Source organism: Sturnus vulgaris, chromosome 25 (assembly GCF_052056855.1).
Source record: "Sturnus vulgaris isolate bStuVul1 chromosome 25, bStuVul1.hap1, whole genome shotgun sequence".
NCBI classification, from domain to species: Eukaryota; Metazoa; Chordata; class Aves; order Passeriformes; family Sturnidae; genus Sturnus; species Sturnus vulgaris.
Window position 1 is genome coordinate 1,833,125 of NC_142267.1, and position 22,186 is coordinate 1,855,310.

General features: G+C 46.9%; 3 protein-coding genes across 7 annotated transcripts in view; 2 read left to right on the forward strand and 1 right to left on the reverse strand.

The window, feature by feature from the left end:
- The first annotated feature begins 1 nt into the window (after nt 1).
- On the forward strand, nt 2–2,241 carry CPTP (ceramide-1-phosphate transfer protein). 2 transcript variants are annotated; one of them, XM_014885795.2, is made up of 2 exons: nt 2–168; nt 753–2,241. In XM_014885795.2, the coding sequence occupies exons 1-2, from the start codon at nt 38–40 to the stop codon at nt 1,249–1,251; spliced, it is 630 nt and encodes a 209-aa protein (XP_014741281.1). In that variant the 5' UTR covers nt 2–37; the 3' UTR covers nt 1,252–2,241. The 2 variants fall into 2 exon arrangements, with proteins under 2 accessions (XP_014741281.1, XP_088034918.1); XM_088178792.1 differs by having other exon boundaries at nt 12–102.
- Nucleotides 2,242–2,898: 657 nt separating this feature from the next.
- On the forward strand, nt 2,899–10,867 carry TAS1R3 (taste 1 receptor member 3). The gene is made up of 6 exons (XM_014885751.2): nt 2,899–3,711; nt 5,429–5,729; nt 7,158–7,937; nt 8,650–8,853; nt 8,946–9,066; nt 9,489–10,867. The coding sequence occupies exons 1-6, from the start codon at nt 3,527–3,529 to the stop codon at nt 10,412–10,414; spliced, it is 2,517 nt and encodes an 838-aa protein (XP_014741237.2). The 5' UTR covers nt 2,899–3,526; the 3' UTR covers nt 10,415–10,867.
- A 1,159-nt stretch (nt 10,868–12,026) lies between these two features.
- The window catches only part of DVL1 (dishevelled segment polarity protein 1), a 68,367-nt gene continuing 58,207 nt past the window's right edge, over nt 12,027–22,186 (reverse strand). For 2 of the 4 annotated variants that reach the window (XM_088178789.1, XM_088178788.1), the window contains exons 12-15: nt 21,608–21,739; nt 20,266–20,433; nt 19,043–19,249; nt 12,027–16,005 (exon numbers count right to left, since the gene is read on the reverse strand). In XM_088178789.1, the coding sequence (XP_088034915.1) occupies nt 15,629–16,005; nt 19,043–19,249; nt 20,266–20,433; nt 21,608–21,739 (884 nt within the window). In that variant the 3' untranslated portion in view covers nt 12,027–15,628. Of the gene's footprint in view, nt 16,006–17,949; nt 18,001–19,042; nt 19,250–20,265; nt 20,434–21,607; nt 21,740–22,186 lie in introns of all 4 variants that reach the window. The other 2 variants (XM_088178791.1, XM_088178790.1) reach the window with 2 other exon arrangements.

The window sequence follows — 22,186 nt, forward strand, 5'->3', positions numbered from 1 at the left end:
GAGGAGGAAGAGGCGGCGGCGGCGGCGCCGCGGAGCGATGGCGGCGGCCGTGCCGGCGCCGGGCGCCTTCTGCCTCAGGGAGGTTCTGGACGCTTTCCGGAGGTGCGTGACGGAGCAGCGGGAGGTGCTGCTGGAGCCGTACCTGAGCGGCTGGCGGGGGCTCATCCGGTGAGTTGCCGGGAGCCAGCGGGTGTTTCCCTCCGAGGGGGATGCGGTGACAGGACAGGGAGCGGTGGCCTCACACTGGCGGAGGGGATGTGAGGGACAAATCCCAGTCGCGTTCCAACAGGGATCTGTCAGGTTATCTTTTCACCCCTCAAATGGTTTTACATTCCCTTTTCACCCCTCAGCCGGTTTTAGAGTCTCTTTTCGCCCTTCAGATGGATTTTGGGGTATTCTTTTCACCTCTCAGGTGCTTTTTGGGGTTCTCTTTTCACCCCTCAGGTGGATTTTGGGATTCCCTTTTCGACCCTCAGATGGATATTGGGGTTGTCTTTTCACCCCTCAGATGGATTTTGGGTTTCCCTTTTTACCCCTCAGATGCATTTTGGGTTCACCCCTCAGATACATTTTGGGTTCCCTTTTCACCCCTCAGGTGTATTTTGGGTTCTCTTTTCACTCCTCGGATGAATTTTGGGTTCTCTCTTCACCCCTCAGATAGATTTTGGGTTTCCCTTTCCACCCCTCAGGTGTCTTTTTGAATTCTCTTCCCGCCCTCACCCATTTTTCCACCCATTCCTCCCTTCCCGCAGATTCCTCCAGAGTTTGGGCGCCGTCTTCTCCTTCATCTCCAAGGACGCCGTGGCCAAGGTGACTCTGCTGGAGGATCTTTGCGAGCAGCACGGTTTCGTGTCGGTGCAGGCCATGGTTCAGCGGGAGCTGGCGGCGGGGCGGGCGGCGCTGCGGTCCCGGCCGGACTCGGGCTGCCGCACTTTGCTGCGGCTGCACCGCGCCCTGCGCTGGCTGCAGCTCTTCCTGCAGGGGCTGCTCTCTCCTGATTCCCGCCCCTCCGTGCTCTGCACCGACGCCTACAACGCTTCCCTGGCCGAGCATCACCCTTGGCTCATCCGCAAAGCCGCCACCGTGGCGTTCTGCGCGCTGCCGAGCCGCGACGCTTTCCTGGAGGTCATGAACGTGGGGTCGCCCCAGGAGGCTGTGGCAATGCTGGGTGAAGCCATCCCCTACATCAGCGAGGTTTACGGCATCACCCAGCAGCTCTTCGAGCAGCACGACCTGCTCGACCTGCCTTGAAAAAAAAAAAAAAAAAAATCACATTTTTCGCACTCTGGTTTCTCCGTCCGATTTTTTTTTTTTTTTTTTTTCTTCCCAGACTGTGAAGGATGCCTCACTTTATAAATGTGGACCAGTTGTTTTGGTTTGTTTTTTGTTTTTACATCTTTGTGTGTAGAGCTCTACAGCTAGGGAAAAAAAAAAAAAAAACACATTAGGGATTTATTTATTTTTTTTTGTTGTTGTCGAAAAGTTTTTTTCTTATCAAGCCAAACTTCAGCAGGTTCTGTGCATTTACAGCAATAGTTGTGGCCTCGTGTGGCAGCACAAATTTGATTCGTGGTGTCTGAACACGTTTCTACCCCATGGGAACTCACCTGGCCACAAAAACCCACCTTGAGGGGGCTTCACCTGGAGAATTGAATCCTGAGGAATGCACTGGGGAAAAGCAGCTCCATTCCCTGGCACAGCCTCCTCATGGAGCTGAAGGAAGTGGGGGTGGATGTCTTGACCTTAAAAGCGTTCCTGGAACTCTGGGATCCATCCAGAGCCCCTTGAATCCCTGGTTTTGCACTTGGGATTTGTGCAGCAGATTGGAATTCGTGCTGCACAATCCCCTCTGTCCAGCCCAGCCTGGAGCTGTTTCCTTCTGAGTTGTGTTCTCTTGTGTGTTTATTTATTTTATTATTTTTTTTTTTAAATGAATGTATCAAATGCCTACAAAAAGGATTTTTCTGCCTGTTTTTGGGGGGGAAATCCACACTTGTACTGTAAATCACTGCTTTGTGAGGCTTCTGCCTTCTACTGGAAACCACTGGAGGAGCCAAAGGATGGCAGAAGGGATTTGCTGAGCTTTTGGGGAGCTGGAAAAACACTGCAGGGTGACAGGGACACGTGGGGGAATCCCACAGGCTGATTGTCTCTGATTGATTAATGTAACACTGAGAAATTCAGGAAATCACGATTACCTCATGGAGACTGGACTCACTGGATATTAAATTCTGTGAATAATCTGGTTTTGAGCAGTGTCCTTTGTGGGATCACACTCTGGGTGTGTGGTGGTGGAAGGAAAACCATTTAAACTCTGACCTACTCAGATTTTCTTTCCCTGGAAAAATCTGTTTCGTTTCCCTGGTGCTGGTATTTTCACCTGGGCAGTGAATTAAATGCTTTAAACTAAATCAAATGATGTGTGTCAAGGGAAAAAAAAACGGGTTTAAATCTATTAAAATGATGGTCTGACCACAAGAAAAATACTTTTTTTTTTCCCGTGTCACACTTGTTCTAACTATTCCTCTTAGGAATATAAATATTAATATTGAAGGTGAACTTGCCCAAAATTCAGGATTGTGTTTAGAACTTATTTTTTAAACTTTTATACTTAAAGCTGGCACTTAAATAATCCAGTAAAAGAAAAGGATCATTTTTAAAATGTCAGTATGAACATACCTGGAAAACTCAGCTGTAACTGGTGCTTCCCTGAATTATTCCTGTATTTAGGTTTCTGTATCTGCTTCTCTTCCTGCCAGGAAAATATTCCAGCCTTGGACATGACTTTGGCAGCCAAAGAAGTTTTCTGATGCAGGAAATTGAACTTTTCATTCAGAGCTGTCCTAAAATCCAGCCCTGGACAGAAAAAAATACAGTAATAAAACCTAAATTGCCATGCTGTGAACTCGGATTTAAGTTTTTTAACTGAAATTAATGTCCCAGCTCGGTGTGAGGAGAAAAAAAAAAATAGATCAGCCAGCAACAGCTTCCTAAAAAAATATCAATGCAGCTGAGTGACAGCTCACCAACCTTGTGACCCAGGAATGGCCTCTCCAGGCAAATTCCTGCCTTGCCCTAAGGAAAATTTGATTATTTCCGTGATGAGGTGACCTCGAATTTTTAAAAATAAAGAAATAAAAATTAGTGCTGTGTAAGTGTTTTACCAGATTCAGAGTGGGGCACCTGAGTTTTGTCACCTGTCCCAGAGGAGCCCAAATTTCAGCTGTAACAATGAATTTGTGAATCACTCACAGGGTGTTGTTTACACGTTCTATTTACAATGAGTTGTAAATCAGTTTTTACTCACTAAAGGAAATCGGGATGAGGGCAGAGGTTTGTACCCAGTACCCTCAGAGAGTATTTGATTATTGCCCATTAAAATTAAATTAAAGCATTTTACTAAACAAATTCCTCCCCATTACTTCAATCCCTCTGAGCTCTATTTAAAAGACACTTCCCAGGAATAGCTGAGCCCTCATTTCCTGCTCTCCTCCTTTTCCCCAGGTTTCTTTTTCCCTCTCAGAAAATGAAGATCCCTGAGGGGTTTTGGCTGTGCCTGAGCTTTGGCTGTGCCGCCCCCCTGAGCCCCTCGTGCCTCTCGGCTCAGTTCAGGAGGCCCGGGGATTTCATGCTGGGGGGTTTGTTCCCCTTCGGGAAGGACACGGTGAACCTGACAGCTCGCTCCGAGCCCACCCTGCTGCGCTGTGACAGGTAAGAGAGGCAAAAAAAAAAAGGAAAATTAAATGGTTGTGCTGCAGGGGGAGGAAGAGTGAGAGGGGTGGAGCACAGGGACAGCAGCTGCTCCCGAAATGGAAATGTTTCTGTGTTTTCTCCATTCTGTCAAACTTTAGACTCTTCTGGATAAAAGGTTTTAGCAGCACTTTAGGGCTTGAATCAAACACTTCAATTGTAAATTCTGGTTTTAGTGCCACACACTGATGGTGTGATCTACCCATTGCTTTTTAGGAGGGAAAAGGACACTCAGCACCAGGGACTGGGACATCAGCTGCTCCCAAAATGGAAATGTTTCTGTGTTTTCTCCATTCTATCAAACTTTAGAGTCTTCTGGATAAAAACTTTTAGCAGCACTTTAGGGCTTGAATCAAACACCTAAATTGTAAATTCTGGTTTTGGCCCCACACAGAGTTGGGTAGATCACACCTTGGGATGGTGCTATTGCTTTTTAGGAGGGAAAAGGACACTCAGCACCAGGCAGAGGGCAAAGCAGGAGCAAAAAATCACCTGGGTTTGTAGGTGTGAGCAGCATCTCCTCCCCTTTTCCACCAGGGTGGTTCCCAGCACCACATCAGCACCTCCCACAGCTCTGGGTGAGGAGAATGAGAAGCCAGGCCCGTGTCCTCCTCCTGCTCTGGCAGCTCAGCAAAGCAGGGTCCAAAATCCTTCCAAAAGGTCCAAAATCCTTCCATCTTCTCATTCCTGGGGCAGGGAATGTGCACAGTGTGCTGGGATACACAGGGGAGGAAAATCCCAGGAAAAAAAATCCCACATTTCAATCACAATCAGTCTCCTGAATTAACACTTGGGGAACCTTTGGCTTTGTGGGTGGAGGACACAAAGTCTTGACCCTCACAGCTGAACTGGTCTCTTCCCTCTGTTCCTTCTCCTGGGAAGCTCCAAGGATATTTTTGCTGGCAGAAAAGATGAATTAAATTGGAAAGGTGCTTCAACTCAGAGCAAAAAACTCCCAAGTGGGTCCAGAGATGCTCTGCTGACAGTGCCAGGAATGTCTTGTTTGGTCACAAGGATGCCAAAATATCAAAGAAGGTGACAAGGGACAGCAGTCCTTTCTGTCCATGTAATTCTGTTTAAAATCACCTTGTTATGGTATATTTTGTTATTTTATGTTGTGTTTTCCAAATAAGTTGTGTGGGCTCCCAGCTTGCAAACTCAGCCTTCCCAACAGCCCTTCCTGCCTTTGTGTGCTCAATGCTGCTCATCTCAAGGAGCAGACTCCCAGAACTGCTCTGCTGGTTCTCTACAAGGATGTTCATTCAACCACCACTGCTTAGGACAACAAAAAACCCCAAAATTATTGATGACAATAAAAACCCCAGTGTGAGAAGAGGCTGCAAACCGAGGTTGGGTGGAGCGTGGAGTGGGCGCTGACCCCTCACGTTCCCCAGCGCTGCCTGCTCTGTCTGCAGCAAATAAAACAATCTCAGTTCTGCTCAATATCGATATTTGTCTCTCGTTTATAACACTGGTTGAGGGTTTTGGATTTTATCACTGGCAGCCCTGCTCCCCTCACCCTCTTTGCAAGTCCTGGCTGAGTTTATCACAAAGCACTCTGCCTCTCCTCCCGAATTTTACAAGAGTAATAAATATCAGTCGTTCCTCATCGCCTCGTTTTTGTTTTTTTTTTTAATGAACTTATTCCTTACTTTTCAATTCCCTGCCCCACGCTCAGGTTATTCACGGACGGGCTGATCTGGGCTCTGGCGATGAGATTTGCCATCGAGCAGATCAACAATTCCAGCTCTCTGCTGCCAGGAATAGCCCTGGGCTATGACATGTACGACACCTGCCTCGAGCCCCTGGTGGCCCTGCAGCCCAGCCTGCTCTTCCTGACCCGAAAAGGAACCACAACCATCGGGGTTCTCTGCAACTACACCGAGTACCAGCCCCGTGTCACCGCTGTCATCGGGCCCCACAAGTCCGATCTGTGCCTGCTCACGGCCAAACTCTTCAGCTCCTTCCTCATCCCACAGGTAAAAAACAAAAAAACAAAAAAACAAAAAAAAAACCCCAAACAACTCTCTGGGCAAGAAGGAATTAAAGTTCAGGCAACGAAACGAGCTCCAGAATTGGTATTTTATGTGGATGTGGCAATGGGAGAAAAAAGGAGGAGAAAATAGGGTTCGGTTAATGAAAGAAGCTCCAGGAATGATGTTTTACATCAGCCTCTCAAGGCTGGCAGTGGGAGCCAGGAGCCTCATCCAGGCCACTTCCCTGTTGGCATTCCTGGTGATTTCCATCCAGGAATCCTTTCCCAAGCTTTGTAAGGACTTTGAAATATATCCAATAAAAGTGAAGTAAAAAGAACATTCTGACAGGTAACAGCAGCTCTGTGTGTGAGATACAAAGTGAGGGAATATTGGACATTCAAATCCCAGCTCAGTCAATTTGTGTTCCATGGAAATCAGGGGAATTTTCTCCCTTTTTGGTGGGGAAGCAGAGATCCCAGTCTTCCCTCTGTCACAGATTTCCCGAGTGTTTTTGGGTGGGTCATTAACTCCCCTGCTGGACACACTCGTGTTTCATTTCCCTGAGAGAACAGGCACAGCTCAGACCACTCTGACCCACGCAAAAACGGGAATAAAGCAGCTCCTGCAGGATCCCGTGTAATGTATCTGTGATTAAATACCCACATTAAATTCTCATGGTCAGGGAAATCTAGCCCCGAGCTAAGAAATAACAATCTCGGGTGTGTCACCCTGTGTAGAAAGCAGTTAATTATCACTTCATTAGTGATGAGGGACGCAAAGGAGACAGCTTATTGATGAATGCAGCCACCAGCCCCATCCCTTGGGATGAATTCTTTTACCACCACCCCCACCATCATTTTTAAAAACTTAATGCTCTAAAACTAAAGAAAAAAAAAAAAAGAAGTGAGTAGCCTGGACTTGGCCACTTAATTCTTTTACCACCACCCCGACCATCATTTTTAAAAACTTAATGTGCTAAAACTAAAGAAAAAAAAGAAGGAAGTGACCTGGACTGTGGCCACTTAATACTTTTACCACCACCCTGGCCATCATTTAAAAAAACTTAATGTGCCAAAACTAAGGAAAAAAGTGAGTGACTTGCACCATGGCCACTTAATTCTTTTACCACCACCCTGACCATCATTTTAAAAACTTAATGTGCCAAAACAAAAGAAAAAAAAAAAGTGAGTGACCTGGACTGTGGCCACTTAATACTTTTACCACCACCCTGACCATCATTAAAAAAAAATGTGCTAAAACTAAAGAAGATGTGAGTGACCTGGACCGTGGCCACTCCGTTCTTTTACCACCACTCCAACCATCATTTTTTTTTAAAACTTAACGTGCCAAAACAAAAGAAAAAAAAGAGCTGAGTGACCTGCACCGTGGCCAGTTCCATGTTTTCCTGACTCCCTGTCTGTTCCACTGCAGGTGAGTTACGGGGCCAGCAGTGAGACCCTGAGCAACACGGAGCTGTTCCCGTCCTTCTACCGCACCGTGCCCGGGGACAAGAACCTGGCAGAGGCCGTGGTGCTGCTGCTCAACCAGTTTGGCTGGAACTGGATTGCCACGGTGGCCAGTGATGATGAGTATGGTCGGGGTGCCCAGGCTCTCTTCCTCAGCATGGCTGGCACGAACAACATCTGCATCGCCTTCGAGGGGCTCATCCCCGCAGACCTGGCCGAGCCCAACGCCAGAAAGCAGCTGGAAAACATCGTTAAATTAATTAACAGCACTCAGGTTAATGTGGTTGTGCTGTTTGCTCACAGCCTGCCGGCCCAGGCACTGCTGGAACTCAGCATCAGGATGGGGCTGGGGAAGAAGGTCTGGGTTGGCACCGAGGCCTGGATGCTGTCGGACATCGCCGCCTCCACCCCGGGCATCCAGAGCATTGGGACAGTGCTGGGCTTTGTCATGAGGACAGCCACAGTCCCTGGCTTCCAGGAGTTCGTGGCTGAGCTCTTCAGCTCTGTTGTGCAGGAGGAATTCTGCCAGAAATCCCGGGAGCTGAGCGGCCTCGTGAACGCCGAGGTGCTGGGCACGCACTGCCAGCAGTGTGACCGTGTCACCCTTGGGGACATCTGGCCCATGCTCACGGTGACCACGGTGCAGCCAGTGCAGGTGGCCGTGTACAGCGTGGCCCATGCTCTGCACAGAGCCCTGGGCTGCACCTCCAGGAGCTGCCCCAAAACGCCCATCAGGTCCTGGCAGGTGAGGGAGGTTTTTGTCACAATCTCAGTTTGTGGTCTTTGCAGCTCTTAATTAATGGTTTGTCATCAGTCTCAACTGTTTTCCTTCAGAGCCAGGGTTAACAGAAACATGACTGAAAGAGTTTTTGTCGCGTTTGGGCCTGGATGTTTATTTTATCTTATCAGAAAGTACAAAGAGCACTTCCAGCTCCTTGCTAGAAGTGAGGAAAAATGGCTACAGAGGCAACTGCTACAAGGTTTTTTAAAGCTAAACAGTCCAATAGAGAATTAACACCTATATTATTTATACTTTTGACTCAAAAACTAGATTCCCATGACCCTTAGAGTGACACTGACCAACCAGAAACAGCTACTTGAAAACCATGAAGAAGAAAGATAAACAGAGACACCACCCAAAATCCTCCATCTTGTTCTATACTTATTACTATAAAAACTTCAAATTTAAAACCCATCACCCTGTGAAAACACACACTCCTAATTCACTACGCACTCGTGATTTCTACTTCACCACTCATATTTAGAAGCCGTCCCCAAGGTCTCAGGTCAAAGGCAGTGTTTTCCAGAGGGTCTGTGCCTGAAAGCACAAAAAACCCAAAATTCTGGGATCCAACGTTAGCCCACCTAAAGGACAACTGATTTCAGCTTGTAGAATTATCATCCTCCAAACGAGAACAACTGTACCAAAATCGATTTTGATTTCATTTCCTCCCCAGCTGCTGCACTTCATGAACAGCCTCCCCTTCGAGGTGAACGGCCAGAGCTTCAGGTTTGATCAATCCCACGGCACAAACACGGGGTACAAACTCATCTTCTGGGCCTGGAGGGATGGCACTGTCACCTACCTGCCCGTGGGGGACTACGACCAGTCCCTGTACATCCGTAAATCCCAGATCCAGTTCTACACTGCAGATAAGAAGGTACAAATGGCACGGTTCTTTCTGATTTGTTTTGAGATTTTGAGTTTGAGGTTACAATTCTCATGGCTGATGTTCTCTCCTGCCTTTGCCAGGAGCCCACATCCGAGTGCTTCAGGCGCTGCCAGCCAGGACAATTCAGAAGAATAAAAGGATTCAACCTCTGCTGCTATGACTGCACAGACTGCTCAGAAAACACCTTCTGGAGCAGCTCAGGTGAGGTCTGGGCAATTTAAAGGTTTTAACAGGATTATTCTGTCTCCTGGCTGAGCTGGGGGCTCTCCTCCATGAGCACTGCCAGGTGTTCCCCTCCCTGTTCTGCTCCTCACTGCTGGGAGGAGGGAAGGAATGAGGACAGTGTTTGTGTTTAGGTAAGAGAGAGGGGTACGGTGGAGTTCTGGGGGCATGGGTACAAGAGAGGCACAGGATAAAATTCTGGGATTGCTGGGGAAGGAAAACAGAAGCAAGAAATACAAGGAAACCTTCAGGGAGGAGGGTGGAAAACCAGAGGATGAACTACCACAACTTTTAGACATCCAACAGACTGGAAACGGGCAGAACATCACCCAAAACACCCCCTAATCCCCGAGTGACCCGTCCCCGAGGGGCTGCCAGTGCTGACCAGGCTGTCTTTGCAGACAGCACCGGCTGCTCCCCGTGCCCGCAGCACCAGTGGGCTCCCGCCCGCAGCACCCGCTGCCACCCGCGCCGAGAGAGATTCCTCTTCTGGCACGAACCCCTGGCCGTGGCCTTGGTGACCCTGGCGGCCCTCACAGCAGCCCTGAGCGGTGTGGCAGCTCTGCTGTTCCTGAAGCACCTGCACACGCCCTTGGTGCGGGTGTCCGGGGGTGCCCGGAGCCCCTTTGCCCTGCTCTGGCTGCTGCTGCAGAGCCTCAGCTGCTGCCTGTACGTGGGCAGGCCCAGCGCGGAGCTCTGCCGGCTGCAGCAGCTCTGCTACGCCCTGTGCCTCAACGGCTGCTTCTCCACCTTTGTCCCCAAGGCTCTGGAGATCACGCTGGTGACGGAATTCCCTCGCTGTGCCCCCAGGCTGCTGCGCTGGGTGACCCACGGCAGGGCCTGGCTGCTGGTGGCCGTGTCCCTCCTCATCCAGGTGTTGCTCTGCTGCTTCCACCTCTACCTGGGACCCGATTTAATGGTGGTCGACTACAAATCCCTGCCCAGCGAGGTTCTGCTGGTGTGTGGCACCCGGTCCTGGGCTGCCTTTGCCCTCCTGCACGGCTACAACAGCTGCCTGGCCTTCGTCTGCTTCCTGTGCACCTTCATGGTGCAAACGCCGGGCAGGAGCTACAACGTGGCCAGGGGCATCACCTTTGCCACCCTCACCTGTTTGGTCACCTGGATCTTCTTCCTCGTCACTTTTGCCACGCTCAGGACGGTGCTCAGGGCAGTCACGCAGATTTGCACCATCCTGGCCACCAGCCTGGGCATTTTGGCTAGTTACTTCGTGCCCAAGTGTTACATCATGGTGTTCAGGCCTGACCTGAACACGGAGGATTATTGCCAGAACCTCACCGAGGAGGAGCCAGAGGTGAACAGACAATAATCCAACCCTGTGGCCCCTGCTCCCCTGCAGATTTTAAGGAGAAAATTCTGTTTATGAGCACTCACTCTGTGTCCCCTGCTCCTCAGCAGATTTTAAGGAGAAAATCCCGTTTATGAGCACTCTGTGTCCCCTGCTCCTCAGCAGATTTTAAGGAGAAAATCCCGTTTATGAGCACTCTGTGGCCCCAGGCACAATCTCCCATGAAGCAGAGCTGTGAAAGCACAAGGCTCAGCAGCTGCAGCCCTTTCAGCCCCCAAAAAAGGAGGCAAAAATAGGTTCAGTTAATGAAACAACCTCCAGAAATGCTATTTTACATCATCTCAAGCCTGGCAATGTCAATTCTGGTAATTTCCCTTTCTTACTAATTAACATGTCCAGAGAAACATCCAGGAATCCTTTCCCAAGCTTTGTAAGGACTTTCAAATATATCCAATAAAAATGAAGTAAAAAGAACATTCTGACAGGTAACAGCAGCTCTGTGTGTGAGATACAAAGTGAGGGAATATTGGACATTCAAATCCCAGCTCAGTCAATTTGTGTTCCATGGAAATCAGGGAAGGCTCAGGGAAATGAGCTCTGTGCAAATCACACTCTCCAAAAGCAGGCCAGGAGGTTCCTCCATCCCCCAAAACAGGCAAAAATCACCAAAAATTTCACATTGTTGCCAAGCAGGACCAAGTCAATATCCACTCACATCACCAAGATTTTTCTTTCCCCCTTTCATGTTGTCAAGTAACTATTCTGCTCTTTCATTCCTTTAAAAGTTTTTCCATTCTTGCTCTTTTATTTCCTAGATTAAAATTTTTCCATCTCTCCACTGTGTGTTACTGGAACTTAATCAGTTCAGCTCAATTAAAAAATTTCCAAATTAATCTAAACCAGAGAATATTTTCATTCTTAAAAAAATAAAGAAAGAAATAAAGAACCTTTTGGTGCACTGCAAAGATACCTGTCCCCGATTTTTGTGATCACCTCCATCCAAAATTATTCCTCAGTGTGATTAAAAAAAACCAAAACTCTGACCTGGAGCCTGGAGTTCTTGTTCCTGGAGCCTGCAGGAATTCTTCACACCCATGTTGGTGCACCTGAAATTCTCAGTATTCCTTGCTCCAGGGCTGTGGTTCCATAGCAGAGAAGCATTAAATACCTTTTGATCATCATTCCAGAAATAGGGAAAGGAAAATAATCTGATTTAACTCCACCAGGTCCTGCAGGAAAAAGCTGTCCAAAATTCTGATCATTTAATATTCACCTAAATCCTGATCATTCAATATTTACCTAAATCCTGACCATTTTATATTCATTTAATATCCACCTCACTGGAAAATGCTGGGATTTATGGTATTTAAATGATGTTTCACTCTCCCCTTGCAGGGGGATCTGTACCAGTTGGGTATCTGTGCTTTTTTTTTTTTTTATTTAGGCTGGAAATTTAGAATAATTTAGGCTGGAAAAAAACCTTTAAATCTGGAGTCCAGCTGAGCCCCTCAGAGCCTCCAGGTCTGAGGTGTCCCAGTGATCTTTGTTTCTGCTGGAGAGTCCAAAAAATGGGGAATATTTATGAAAAAAGTAATAATGAAATACTGCAAAGAACTGAACACATACACTGTGGTTATCACATAAAATTAAAAGCTTTTTAGTGTTTAAAATAGCATTTACACATAAGCAGCTATATATTAACTATACAGACACTTGGGTTTTAATACAATATCTACAAAAAAGAATTCAATTATGCAATAGACATTTAACAGGAACAGTGCAGTCCATGCTAATAAGAGGTCACTCTTTGAGTAGAACCAATTCTAGGATAGGTGATAGTCTGGGTTTTCATTATTTAAAATCATGTAACTTTGTTCCTCTACTGTACATAAAATTCTTTTTTACATGTCTTTCTAATCACTGATTAGAATTAATAATTTTAAGTCAATCTTATTACAATCCAGTTAAATGCAAAACAAAACAAAAAATAAAAAAGAAAAAAAAAAACCAAACCAAAAACAAAACAATTACATCAACCCATGATCTGTCAAGTCTCAGGAGGGAACAAAAATCATAGCAAAAGTCAAAGTTTGTGCATCATTGCTTGCCATCCAATAAAACCTTTGGATAAAGTGTCCAGGGACTGTTTCCTTGGCAAAGCAGGTTCATTAACAGGAGGTAAAAGACACCAGCATGCTTTTAAGACTATTTGCCAAAGAATTCACTCCTCAGAGTTCAAAAACTGGGTGGAGACGTTCCCCCCGCAGCTCCTGCCTCCCAAAATATTCCCTCACCCTCTGCACACAGCCCGGGATTTATTCTGAGCTCAGCTGCAGAATAAAAAATGGCAAATTCCCTTCAGGCTGCTGCTCTGAGGGTGTTCCCTGCACTGCACCTTTCTCCCTGCAGCCACAGCAATCCAGGGCCAGCAAATCCAAATTAAATTCCAGGCCCTGGTGGGATAGCAATGATGGGTTTGCAGCATTCCAGCACCCCAATTTTCCTCCACCTGGCACAGGTGGCACAGGTGGCACCTCCAGGTGCTCCTGCAGGGAAGGACAGAGCAGCACAGGGCTGGAAAAAACACCAAGGATGGAAGGCAAGGCTGGGGATTTGGGGGAATCTCCTGCCTTTGTTCCCTTGAGGAAATGGAGATGTGGCAAAGATTCAGGGCTGAGCTTGCAGTGAGTGAGCCCAGGCTGTGCTGAGCGCTGGGGAAATGCAGGATTTTTCGTGTTGCTGTTCAATATTGCACTGTTCAAGAGGGGCACTGCTCCCTCCTACTGCAACAACACCCAGAGCATCCTGTCCCTGCAGTGGGGGAAGCTCCTCCAGTCTCATTTCCTCAGCAAATTATCATCTGGGCACTCCCAGCCTCGTCCCAGGGTGAGCCACGAGCACACACATATTTAGAATACATTTTTTTTTTTTTCAACATAGCAGCAAAGACCAGCAAGACACAGAAAAGTTTTTGCCAACAGCAAAACCACGGGACAAAACCAAACCCCCAGCAGGTGTAAACTGCAACTCTTGGAAAAACACATGGAAATTAAACATGGGTGAAAGCTCAGCCCTCAGCTTTAATACCTTTTTTTTTTTTTTTTTTTTGGAAATATAAAAAGGAGATTTATTTTTTTCCTCCAGCCTTCTGAGTTCTGCCTTAAAACAAAGAGGGCCAGAGAAATCATAATTTAAAGAGGCCAGAAAAATCTCAATTAATTTAAAAGTAGAACCACTAGTGATTGTCAGTAAAGTCCTCAGCAGTGTCTCCTGGAGACAGAGCAGAATTCCACCACTATTTTACCCTGATTTGCTTCACCTGCTTTAATTATTCAGAATTATTCACCAAGTCAGGTCTGCATCTGGAAGGGGGAGGGAAGGAAAAGTCCTGCTGTACAGTCAAGCTTTATAAAGGCAGGGCCTCTTTTGGAGGAGCCATCCATGGATGGTGACGAAAGCTCTGCTTGCAGAAGCCTTGGGCAGCTTTTGGGGGAGGTTTTTGTAAAGAGAATTAATTTAGAAGCCCAGAAATGGGCTGAGTGACAGAGTTTTCCCAAATTCCTGGCTCCCTGTGGAAGGAGAAATTGAGTCTCCCATTACAACAAAAATCTGGAGTCTCTGACAAAGGGAGGTGTTTGCACACAGAGGTGGGAGAAAGGAAAGAAGTGAAAAAAATCAGAAATGTCCAAGGAAATGGACGTTTTGAAGAGTCAGTTCTTTGAGGAGCTCCAGGGTGAGTTTTACTCAGTATCAGGATAAAGATTTATTTTTGAGGAGCTCCAGGGTGGGTTTTACTCAGTGTCAGGATAAAGATTTATTTTTGAGGAGCTCCAGGGTGGGTTTTACTCAGTGTCAGGATAAAGATTTCTTTTTGTACCATTTCTGATCTGTTCTCAGACACCCTCACACCTCTCTGCCCACTGTGCCCTGGGGGATCAGACATCTCCAGGTCTCTGTTTCAACAACAAAAAAAAGGAGAAAAGATTGTGCTCAGGGAGGAAGGAGGGATCACAATGAAGATCCACATGCCAGTGGGAGCCAGGATTTCCCAGTGTCTCTGCTGGAATGGGATAAACAGCCCCTTCAAAAGGGAAAAGCTGACAGAACTGCAGCAATTTTCCTATTTCTGTGGGAATAACTCTTCCAACCTGCAAGCAAGTGCACATGCAGAGGGAACAGCCACACCTGGCAGCAGGGATGTGACTGAAATGCCCAGGAACCGAGTGCAGCTGGAAAATCCCTCTTGGGAAATAAGGAAATAACTGAAGGAAATAACTTTACAAGTTCTGCACAATGAACACATACAGTAGCAAGACTCCAGCACCGCCTTCATAGAATATCTTTAAAAAAAAAAAAATAATAATAAACCCTCAAAGAACCCCAAAAAAGATTGATTTACACTTTCTAGTCAGCAGAAAGTAGCCACAACTTTGTTTTCCTCTAGGAATTGGTTGGATCCTACTCCTTTCCAAGCACTTGTGGGTGCCATGCCTGCTTAGAGCTATGGATGCATCCCAGCATTCCAGGGCAGTATCCCAGATACCAGCCAGCAGTCGTTTTGTCCTTGCAAGAGAAAAAAGCAGGGAAAAAAAAAAAAAAAAAATCAAAGTGCTCCTATGCATTGTCAGGAATTTAGAAGTCATGTGAAACAGCAGTCCTCCAATCAGCCCAAAAAGAGACATTAATTCCACTGAAGTAGGTGCCACAATGACCAAAGCTCATTAAGATGTGAATATACACCAGCCATTCACGATCCAAAACGAGATGGGGAGGGGAAATAAAATCAAGGTAACGAAAAGATGCCGTCGATTTGCTGATATTTAACAATCCCAGGAGATTCTGTTGTTCATTTTTGTAGGTGAGGGAGATTTTTTTTGTATTTTTTTTTTCTTTCCTTTTTTTTCTGTTCAGTTTCGTCAGGGGCGCGGTGAGGGAGATTTTTTTTGTATTTTTTTTTTCTTTCCTTTTTTTTCTGTTCAGTTTCGTCAGGGGCGTGGTGAGGGAGATTTTTTTTTGTCATTTTTTTTCCTTTTTGTTTTTTTTTGTTCAGTTTTGTCCATTTTGTTTGTTTGTTTGTTTTCCTCTCTGCGACACGCTTGCGAACAGGAAGGTGTGACATGCAAAAAACAGCCAAGCCAACCCCCCCAACGACAAAAAAACAACAAAAACAACAAAACCCCCAAAAAAACCAACAAAACCCACCCTCTGTGCAGAGTCTTTTGAAGGCACTTCCTCTCACATGATGTCCACGAAGAACTCGCAAGGGTTGCCCATGGCCTTCTGGAAGGACTGGCGGCTCCCGGTGAGCTCGGGCGGCACGGCGCTCAGCTCCCGCACCGGGGGTCCCCCGGGTGGGCCACTGCTGCCCAACGCTTTGGAGCCCAATTTGGGCAGGCTGTACAATGGTGGCACCCCTGGGGGCCCGTAGGAGTGGTGGCTCTGGTGGCTCTGGTGGCTCCTGTCGCTGTGGCTGAGTTGGCTGAGCGGCCGCTCCCGGCGCGCTCCGGGTTCCGACTCGCTGCCGCTGCCCCCGGATTTGCGCTCCTTGTCCCTGCCCGCTCCTCTCCTGCTGGTCTCGCTGGTGCTCCGGTTGGAGCCGCTGCTTTTGCTCCCTGTCAGGTCCGGAGAAAAGTGGGGGGGGGGGGGGAAATAAAAAAAATAAAATAAAAAAAACAGGAGAGAAAAGCAGGATGAGCTCGGCTCTGTTGGGTGACGCTGGTGGCGGCTCGGCGGTGAGGGCTGTGCCATGCATGGGGACACACAGACACATCTCAGAGCTTGCAGCAGATAAACTCAGCTCCTGGATCAAATGCAGCCTGACAGAGCCTGCACAGTGAAAGCAGCAGATAAATTCAGCTCCTGGATCAAATGCAGCCTGACAGAGCCTGCACAGTGAAAGCAGCAGATAAATCCAGCTCCTCACTCAAATCCAGCCTGGCAGAGCCTGCACAGTGAAAGCAGCAGCTGAATTTCAGCTCCTGGATCAAATGCACCGTGGCAGAGCTTGCATGGTGAAAGCAGCAGCTGAATTTCAGCTCCTGCCTCTAATCCAGCCTGGCAGAGCTTGTACAGTGAAAGCAGCAGCTGAATTTCAGCTCCTCACTCAAATCCAGCTTCCCAGAGCTTGCACAGTGGAAGCAGCAGCTGAAATTCAGCTCCTCACTCAAATCCAGCTTCCCAGAGCCTGCACAGTGAAAGCAGCAGCTGAATTTCAGCTCCTGGATCAAATGCACCCTGACAGAGCCTGCACAGTGAAAGCAGCAGCTGAATTTCAGCTCCTCACTCAAATCCAGCCTGCTAGGAGAAGGGAGGAGCAGGAATGGAAAGAAAAAGCAGGAATTTGGGGTTTGACTCAAGCAAGCAAGGTTTAATTGTAATTGTCTCTGCTTTGGTATTTTGTACCTTTTCCAAAAGAAATCCCTTTGCATTCTCTGTCACCCTTAAATCCCTGAGGTTTTGTTGGCTTCAGAGGGGAGGTCCTTTTAAAATTCCCACTAAAGCATTGTGCTGTTGGAGAATTCCCTAGGAAACAACTCCTGAAACTGCTCTACCACAAATTATTAACACCCAGAGAGGTCACTAAAATCAGTAACACCCAGGATATTGCTCCCAAGACAGGCCACTAAATCACCTTGGCAAACCAAAGCATTGCCACTGAGTATCAGCTGAGTTGTTACTACAAAAAAAGCTTCACTACACTTCAAGAACTGATTTTTTAAGGAAGCTGAAGGTTTTGCTCTGTTCCCATAAGACACAGATTAAGGGACAGTTCCAAGCTAATTATTTTTTTTTTTTTAAATCCAACTAATCAACCCAAGGAATATCTCATTACATTCATGCTCCTTTAGTGCAAGATGGATTTCCCAAAAAGGATCTCCAGCCAGCAGAACAAGGGAGGAGCTTTTGAGTCTAAATGAGCCACAGAAATGGGAAAAACAAAATTATTTTGGGCTGCTCCTTGGTGAGCTACAGATGTTCATCCTTTTCTGCTGCTCCAGCTGATTGGAGAGATGGGAAACCAGACTGGTTTTTTGGGGGAAAGGCTGCATTCCCTGCAGAGTGCCAGAGAGATGGAAAGCAGACCACAAAACCACTGGATTTTAAGTTTATATTCTAAACCTGGGCCTCTGAAGTGGTATTTGTGATTGTCACGATTCAATACTGCAGATAAATGAGACAAACCCCCAATTTTAACACGATTTTGAGAGTGCCCAGTGCAGCCTTGTGTTCCCCAAACCTGCCTGAGCCTCCTGGCCATCAATTAATGGGCAGTGCAAGGGCCCTGGCAGAGAAATCCAACCCAGAGGGGTGACAAATAATAAATTTGGACTATTAATTTTCTGAGCTGCTGCAGCACAGTCCCACAGGCTGATATGCCAATCTCACACCACTGTGCACTGAGACAGGTCGAGCGTCCGAGACAATTCAAAAATCAAAATAAAATTTAATAAATAAATAAATAAATAAATAAATAAAAATTACAGCTAAACGTTTGGGTCACAAGGATCTAAAAATGATCATGCTGTGAATTCATCATGGAGGCATTTGAAGCTTACCAATCCCCTAGAGTCAGCCATTCCTCTAGGAATCCTTCAGTCTAATGCTTGCTCAGGACAAAACAAGGGAATAACAGTTACAAAGCAAGAAACAGCACAGAAGTTGTTTTCCACGAGGAAAAACGTGGAAACTTTCAGAGCTGAACACCCTGGCACCTTTTTGGGAGGCTCTCCACAGCATGGATAAAACACCATTCCTTTCCTATTCCAGCAGCAGGGAGAGAATTCCTACTGCTCACAGAAACAGCTGCCAAAAAAACACGCCCAGGTTCTGGCCAGGACAATCAGTTTCCACTTCTAAAACCTCTGGGAGATTCCTCATGGAGATTTCTTATTTTGGGATAAGGTGAGAAGCAGCTTGGGCTAAAGCTCCTGTTATGAAACCTTTTTGTGCAATTTTGTGAAATCTGACTGGCTGTGGTAAACAGGGAAAAGTGACATCCAAATTACTGGATGTTGACTGTAAAAACACAAGGAATCCTCACCCCTTCTTTACTGGCAGCATTTCCAAAAGCAAAACTCACTCTGGGAGTGATTTTTTAAAAAAATAACTAAAACATAATGTCTGAACAGCCAAAAATGACATCATTTTTATTTACTAAGGTTTAAAAATGAATCACAGGGCAGAAAAGGAGGAGGGCAGGTCTTTAATCCATGCAGAATTCTCTTCCTGTCCCTGGCACACATGCCAGCACAGACTCTCCTCCCTGGGAGCAGTGCTTCAGCCCTGGAAACTCCTGGCTGGCCACCTCCCACTTGCATAAAAACTGATTTTCCTTTTGTGCTGATGTGAAAGCCAAGAGCCACTTTGGTTCTAATCCCATCAGCACAGAAATTGCCTCATTTCCAGCAACACCAACCCCAGCGCTGGCCATTCCTGACTGGGTTAAACCTGGCAGTTTCCACAGAGAGCTGAAAGCCAAACCCACTCCTCCAGAGACACAAACACCTTTGATTTCAGTGCTGTAGCACACAATCCATGCAGGGAGCAACCAAAACCACGAGACAAGCACGGACAGCACGAAGGAACTTCAAGCAGGATGGTGGGGGATAATGAGAGCTGTGGAATCCGAAGCAAATGATCCCAACTTACCTTCACTCTGCTGGCTGCCTGCACTGCCACTGCCATAGCTAAAGCCTGGGTCTTGGTAGGCTGGTGGGAAACAAGGAGGGGGCAGAGGATACTGGTAGGGATATCCCTGACCCAAGGGCCAGGGAGCAGCAGGATGTGGGAGGGGAGCCAGGGTGTCCTGGTCCGAGGCGCCGCTGGAACCGTTGTTCAGGTTCAGTGCAGCCAGATCTGGTAAAGAAAAAAAAAAAAAAAAAAAAAGTGAAAATTTCTTACCCAGTGTGGACACACACATTCACAGAGCTGGGGAATTCCAGCTTGGAAATTCTTTTCCAGGCCTGGATTTCTCCTGACTCTCAGCTCCATTCCCAGGCTGACAAGCTGACTGCAGCTTCAGTTAGGGAGGAGTCTCCCAGGGTGACAACATGGTGACAAACAGAGTGGAATTCATCACCAACATTAACCCCTGGTGTCTTTGCCGTGGGACACATCCTGAGGTGCTGTCCCAAGGATGATTTTCCCAATTGTCCAATGAGCTCCTGTCCTGTCCTGGCTGCACTAACACACTTTAAATACAAACTGTGCAATTAATTGACCTTTTTCCCCAAAGAGCTCCGTGTGTGTTGCTGTCTTTTCTCCCTCTCTGCAGCACAGTAACCACATCCAGCAGGTAAAATGATCACTCTGAGTTCATTTATGGAGGTGTCTGAGGTTTAGCAACACCCTGGAATCAGCTTCTCAGCCACCAGTGAGAGGTGAGGACAGGGTGAGGACAGGGTGAGGACATCCCCCTTTTCCAGGATGGAAACGGAGTGGGACTGACAAGCAGGGGACGTGTGGCACCACCAGAAATAAATCCTGCTGTCCTCAGTGCTCCACTTGAAGGGTTCATCCTCCTCCAAGTGCTCTCCTTGCCTGGGCTACCAGGGAGCATCAACTTCACACAATTTCAGGGTAATGCAGGGTTCCCCTGCTCTGGGACAGCCCTTGTGATACCCCAGGAGAGCTGGGAGCTCTGGAGATCCCCCTGTCCAATCCTGGAGCAGGTGACACAGGAATGTGTCCAGCTGGATTTGGAACATCTCCAGAGAGACTCCAACCCCTCCTTGGGCAGCTGCTCCAGAGCTCTGCCACCCTCACGGAAATTCCTCCTGATGAAATTCTTCACCCTGAGAACGCACGGGGGGATTCTCTGAGCATCCTCGGGGCACAGAAGTGACCCAGGGACAGCTCTGCTGGGGACTTACTGCCACAGAGGTCTCCGAAGACATAATAGCACTGCTCTGAGAAGGTGATTTTGTTCACAGTGTGCCTGAGGTAGCCGTGTTTCAGCATGCTGCTGGCGTATTTCCTGGCCTCCCGGCGGTCCTTGAAGCCTTCCACGTGTGTGTAAAGCCAGTCCACCACATCTGCTCCTGCAATGGGGACAGCAGGAGGAGACATGGGGTTATCTGAGCCCAGTTCTGCCAGATGAACACCCAGAACTGAGCCGAATTCTGCCATCTGAAGAGCTAGCATGGGAGTTTTTTGAGCCAAACTGTGCCAGCTGGACACCTACACTAGGACTGTCTGAGTCAAATTGTGCCATCTGAACACCCAGAACAGGATTATCTGTGCCAAACTGTGCCATCTAAACACCTAAACAGGATTATCTGAGTCAAACTGTGCCATCTGAACATCTAGAGCAGGATTATCTGAGCCAAATTGTGCCATCTGAACACCTAGAATGTGATTATCTGAGTCAAGTTGTGCCATCTGAACACCTAAACAGGATTATCTGAGTCAAATTGTGCCATTTGAACACTTAGAACAGGATTATCTGTGCCAAACTGTGCCATCTGAACACCTAGAACAAGATTATCTGTGCCAAACTGTGCCAGTTAAACACCTAGAACAAGATTATCTGAGCAGAACTGTGAGAGCTGACCATCTATAATGGGAATATCTGTGCCAAATTGTGCCATCTGAACACCCAGAACAGAATTATCTGAGCCAAACTGTGCCATCTGAACACCTACATGGACACTGACACTAAACACACACATAAAAAAATCTTATTTACACACAGTGTGCAACCTCTTTGAGTAGCAGGAGTGAAAACGAATTTTTCTCTGGATTTCACCAGAGAAGGTGACTGGAAGTCACAAGAGGCAGATGTTGGGTTGCCAAAATTCCTGTGTTCCTCAGCAAAAAGGAACTACAGCCTGGACTGGCTAAATGTCAGCACAGCTCAGGTCACAGGAAACTGGCTGTGGCGATTTTAAATCTAATTAAGAGGCTTTATGAAGGCTGTGTGGTTGAATTCCAGTTGTTCTGCTGAACTTGGGCAGGTCTCTAAAGCCACCTGAAAACCTGAGATATAAAAAGAAAGAATTAAGAACCAGCTCTGTGTGGGCATGAGCAATGTGCAGCAATTCTGGATATCCAAGCTTAAACCAGAATTATTCCTGTCACACTTAAGAGATTTTAAATGGAATATGAGAAGTCACAGACATGAAAAAAAAAAGCTCATTAAGAGGTAGTTTCTTGAACCTATTTCCATTAAATAACTGTTTTTTCCCCCCCTCAGCATTCCTGGGATGTGCTTACCTATCACTGCATTGGAGATGGTGATTTTTAACCACATCCTGTCCCGAATTTCAAGGCCTGAGTCTGGCAGCTGCATGACCTTGACAATAGTAGCCATGTCACTCTTCACAGTTAAAGGAGATTCTTCTAATTCTAAAAGGAAGAGAGGCCACAGGCTGCTTTGAAATGAAATGAGGCTGAAGGAACTTCTCAGCTCCCAGTTTGGATGAAAACAAAAATACAGTTTTACAAGCAGATGCAAAAAAAAAAAGAAAAAAAAAAAAAAGAAAAAAAAATACACAAAGGTTCCCAAATGCACCCTCATCCATGGAGTGAATTACAGCATTTTAACAATTCTGCAGATTTTGGGCTCAGGGCCCCCAGTTTAGTGACAGAAATGCTGGGTCCTCATGTCTTGGTTTCCCAGAGCAGCTCCAAGATCCACTCTGCATCAAGATTGGCAGGAAAGGAAATCCAAGGATTTTTGTGATCCATCATTTCCCATTTCAGTTTCCTTTCCATCCTGGGATTAGCTCACTGCGTGGAGAACTCTGTGGGACAAGTTTTTGGGGTTTGTTCTTTTGGTTTGGGGTTCATTGT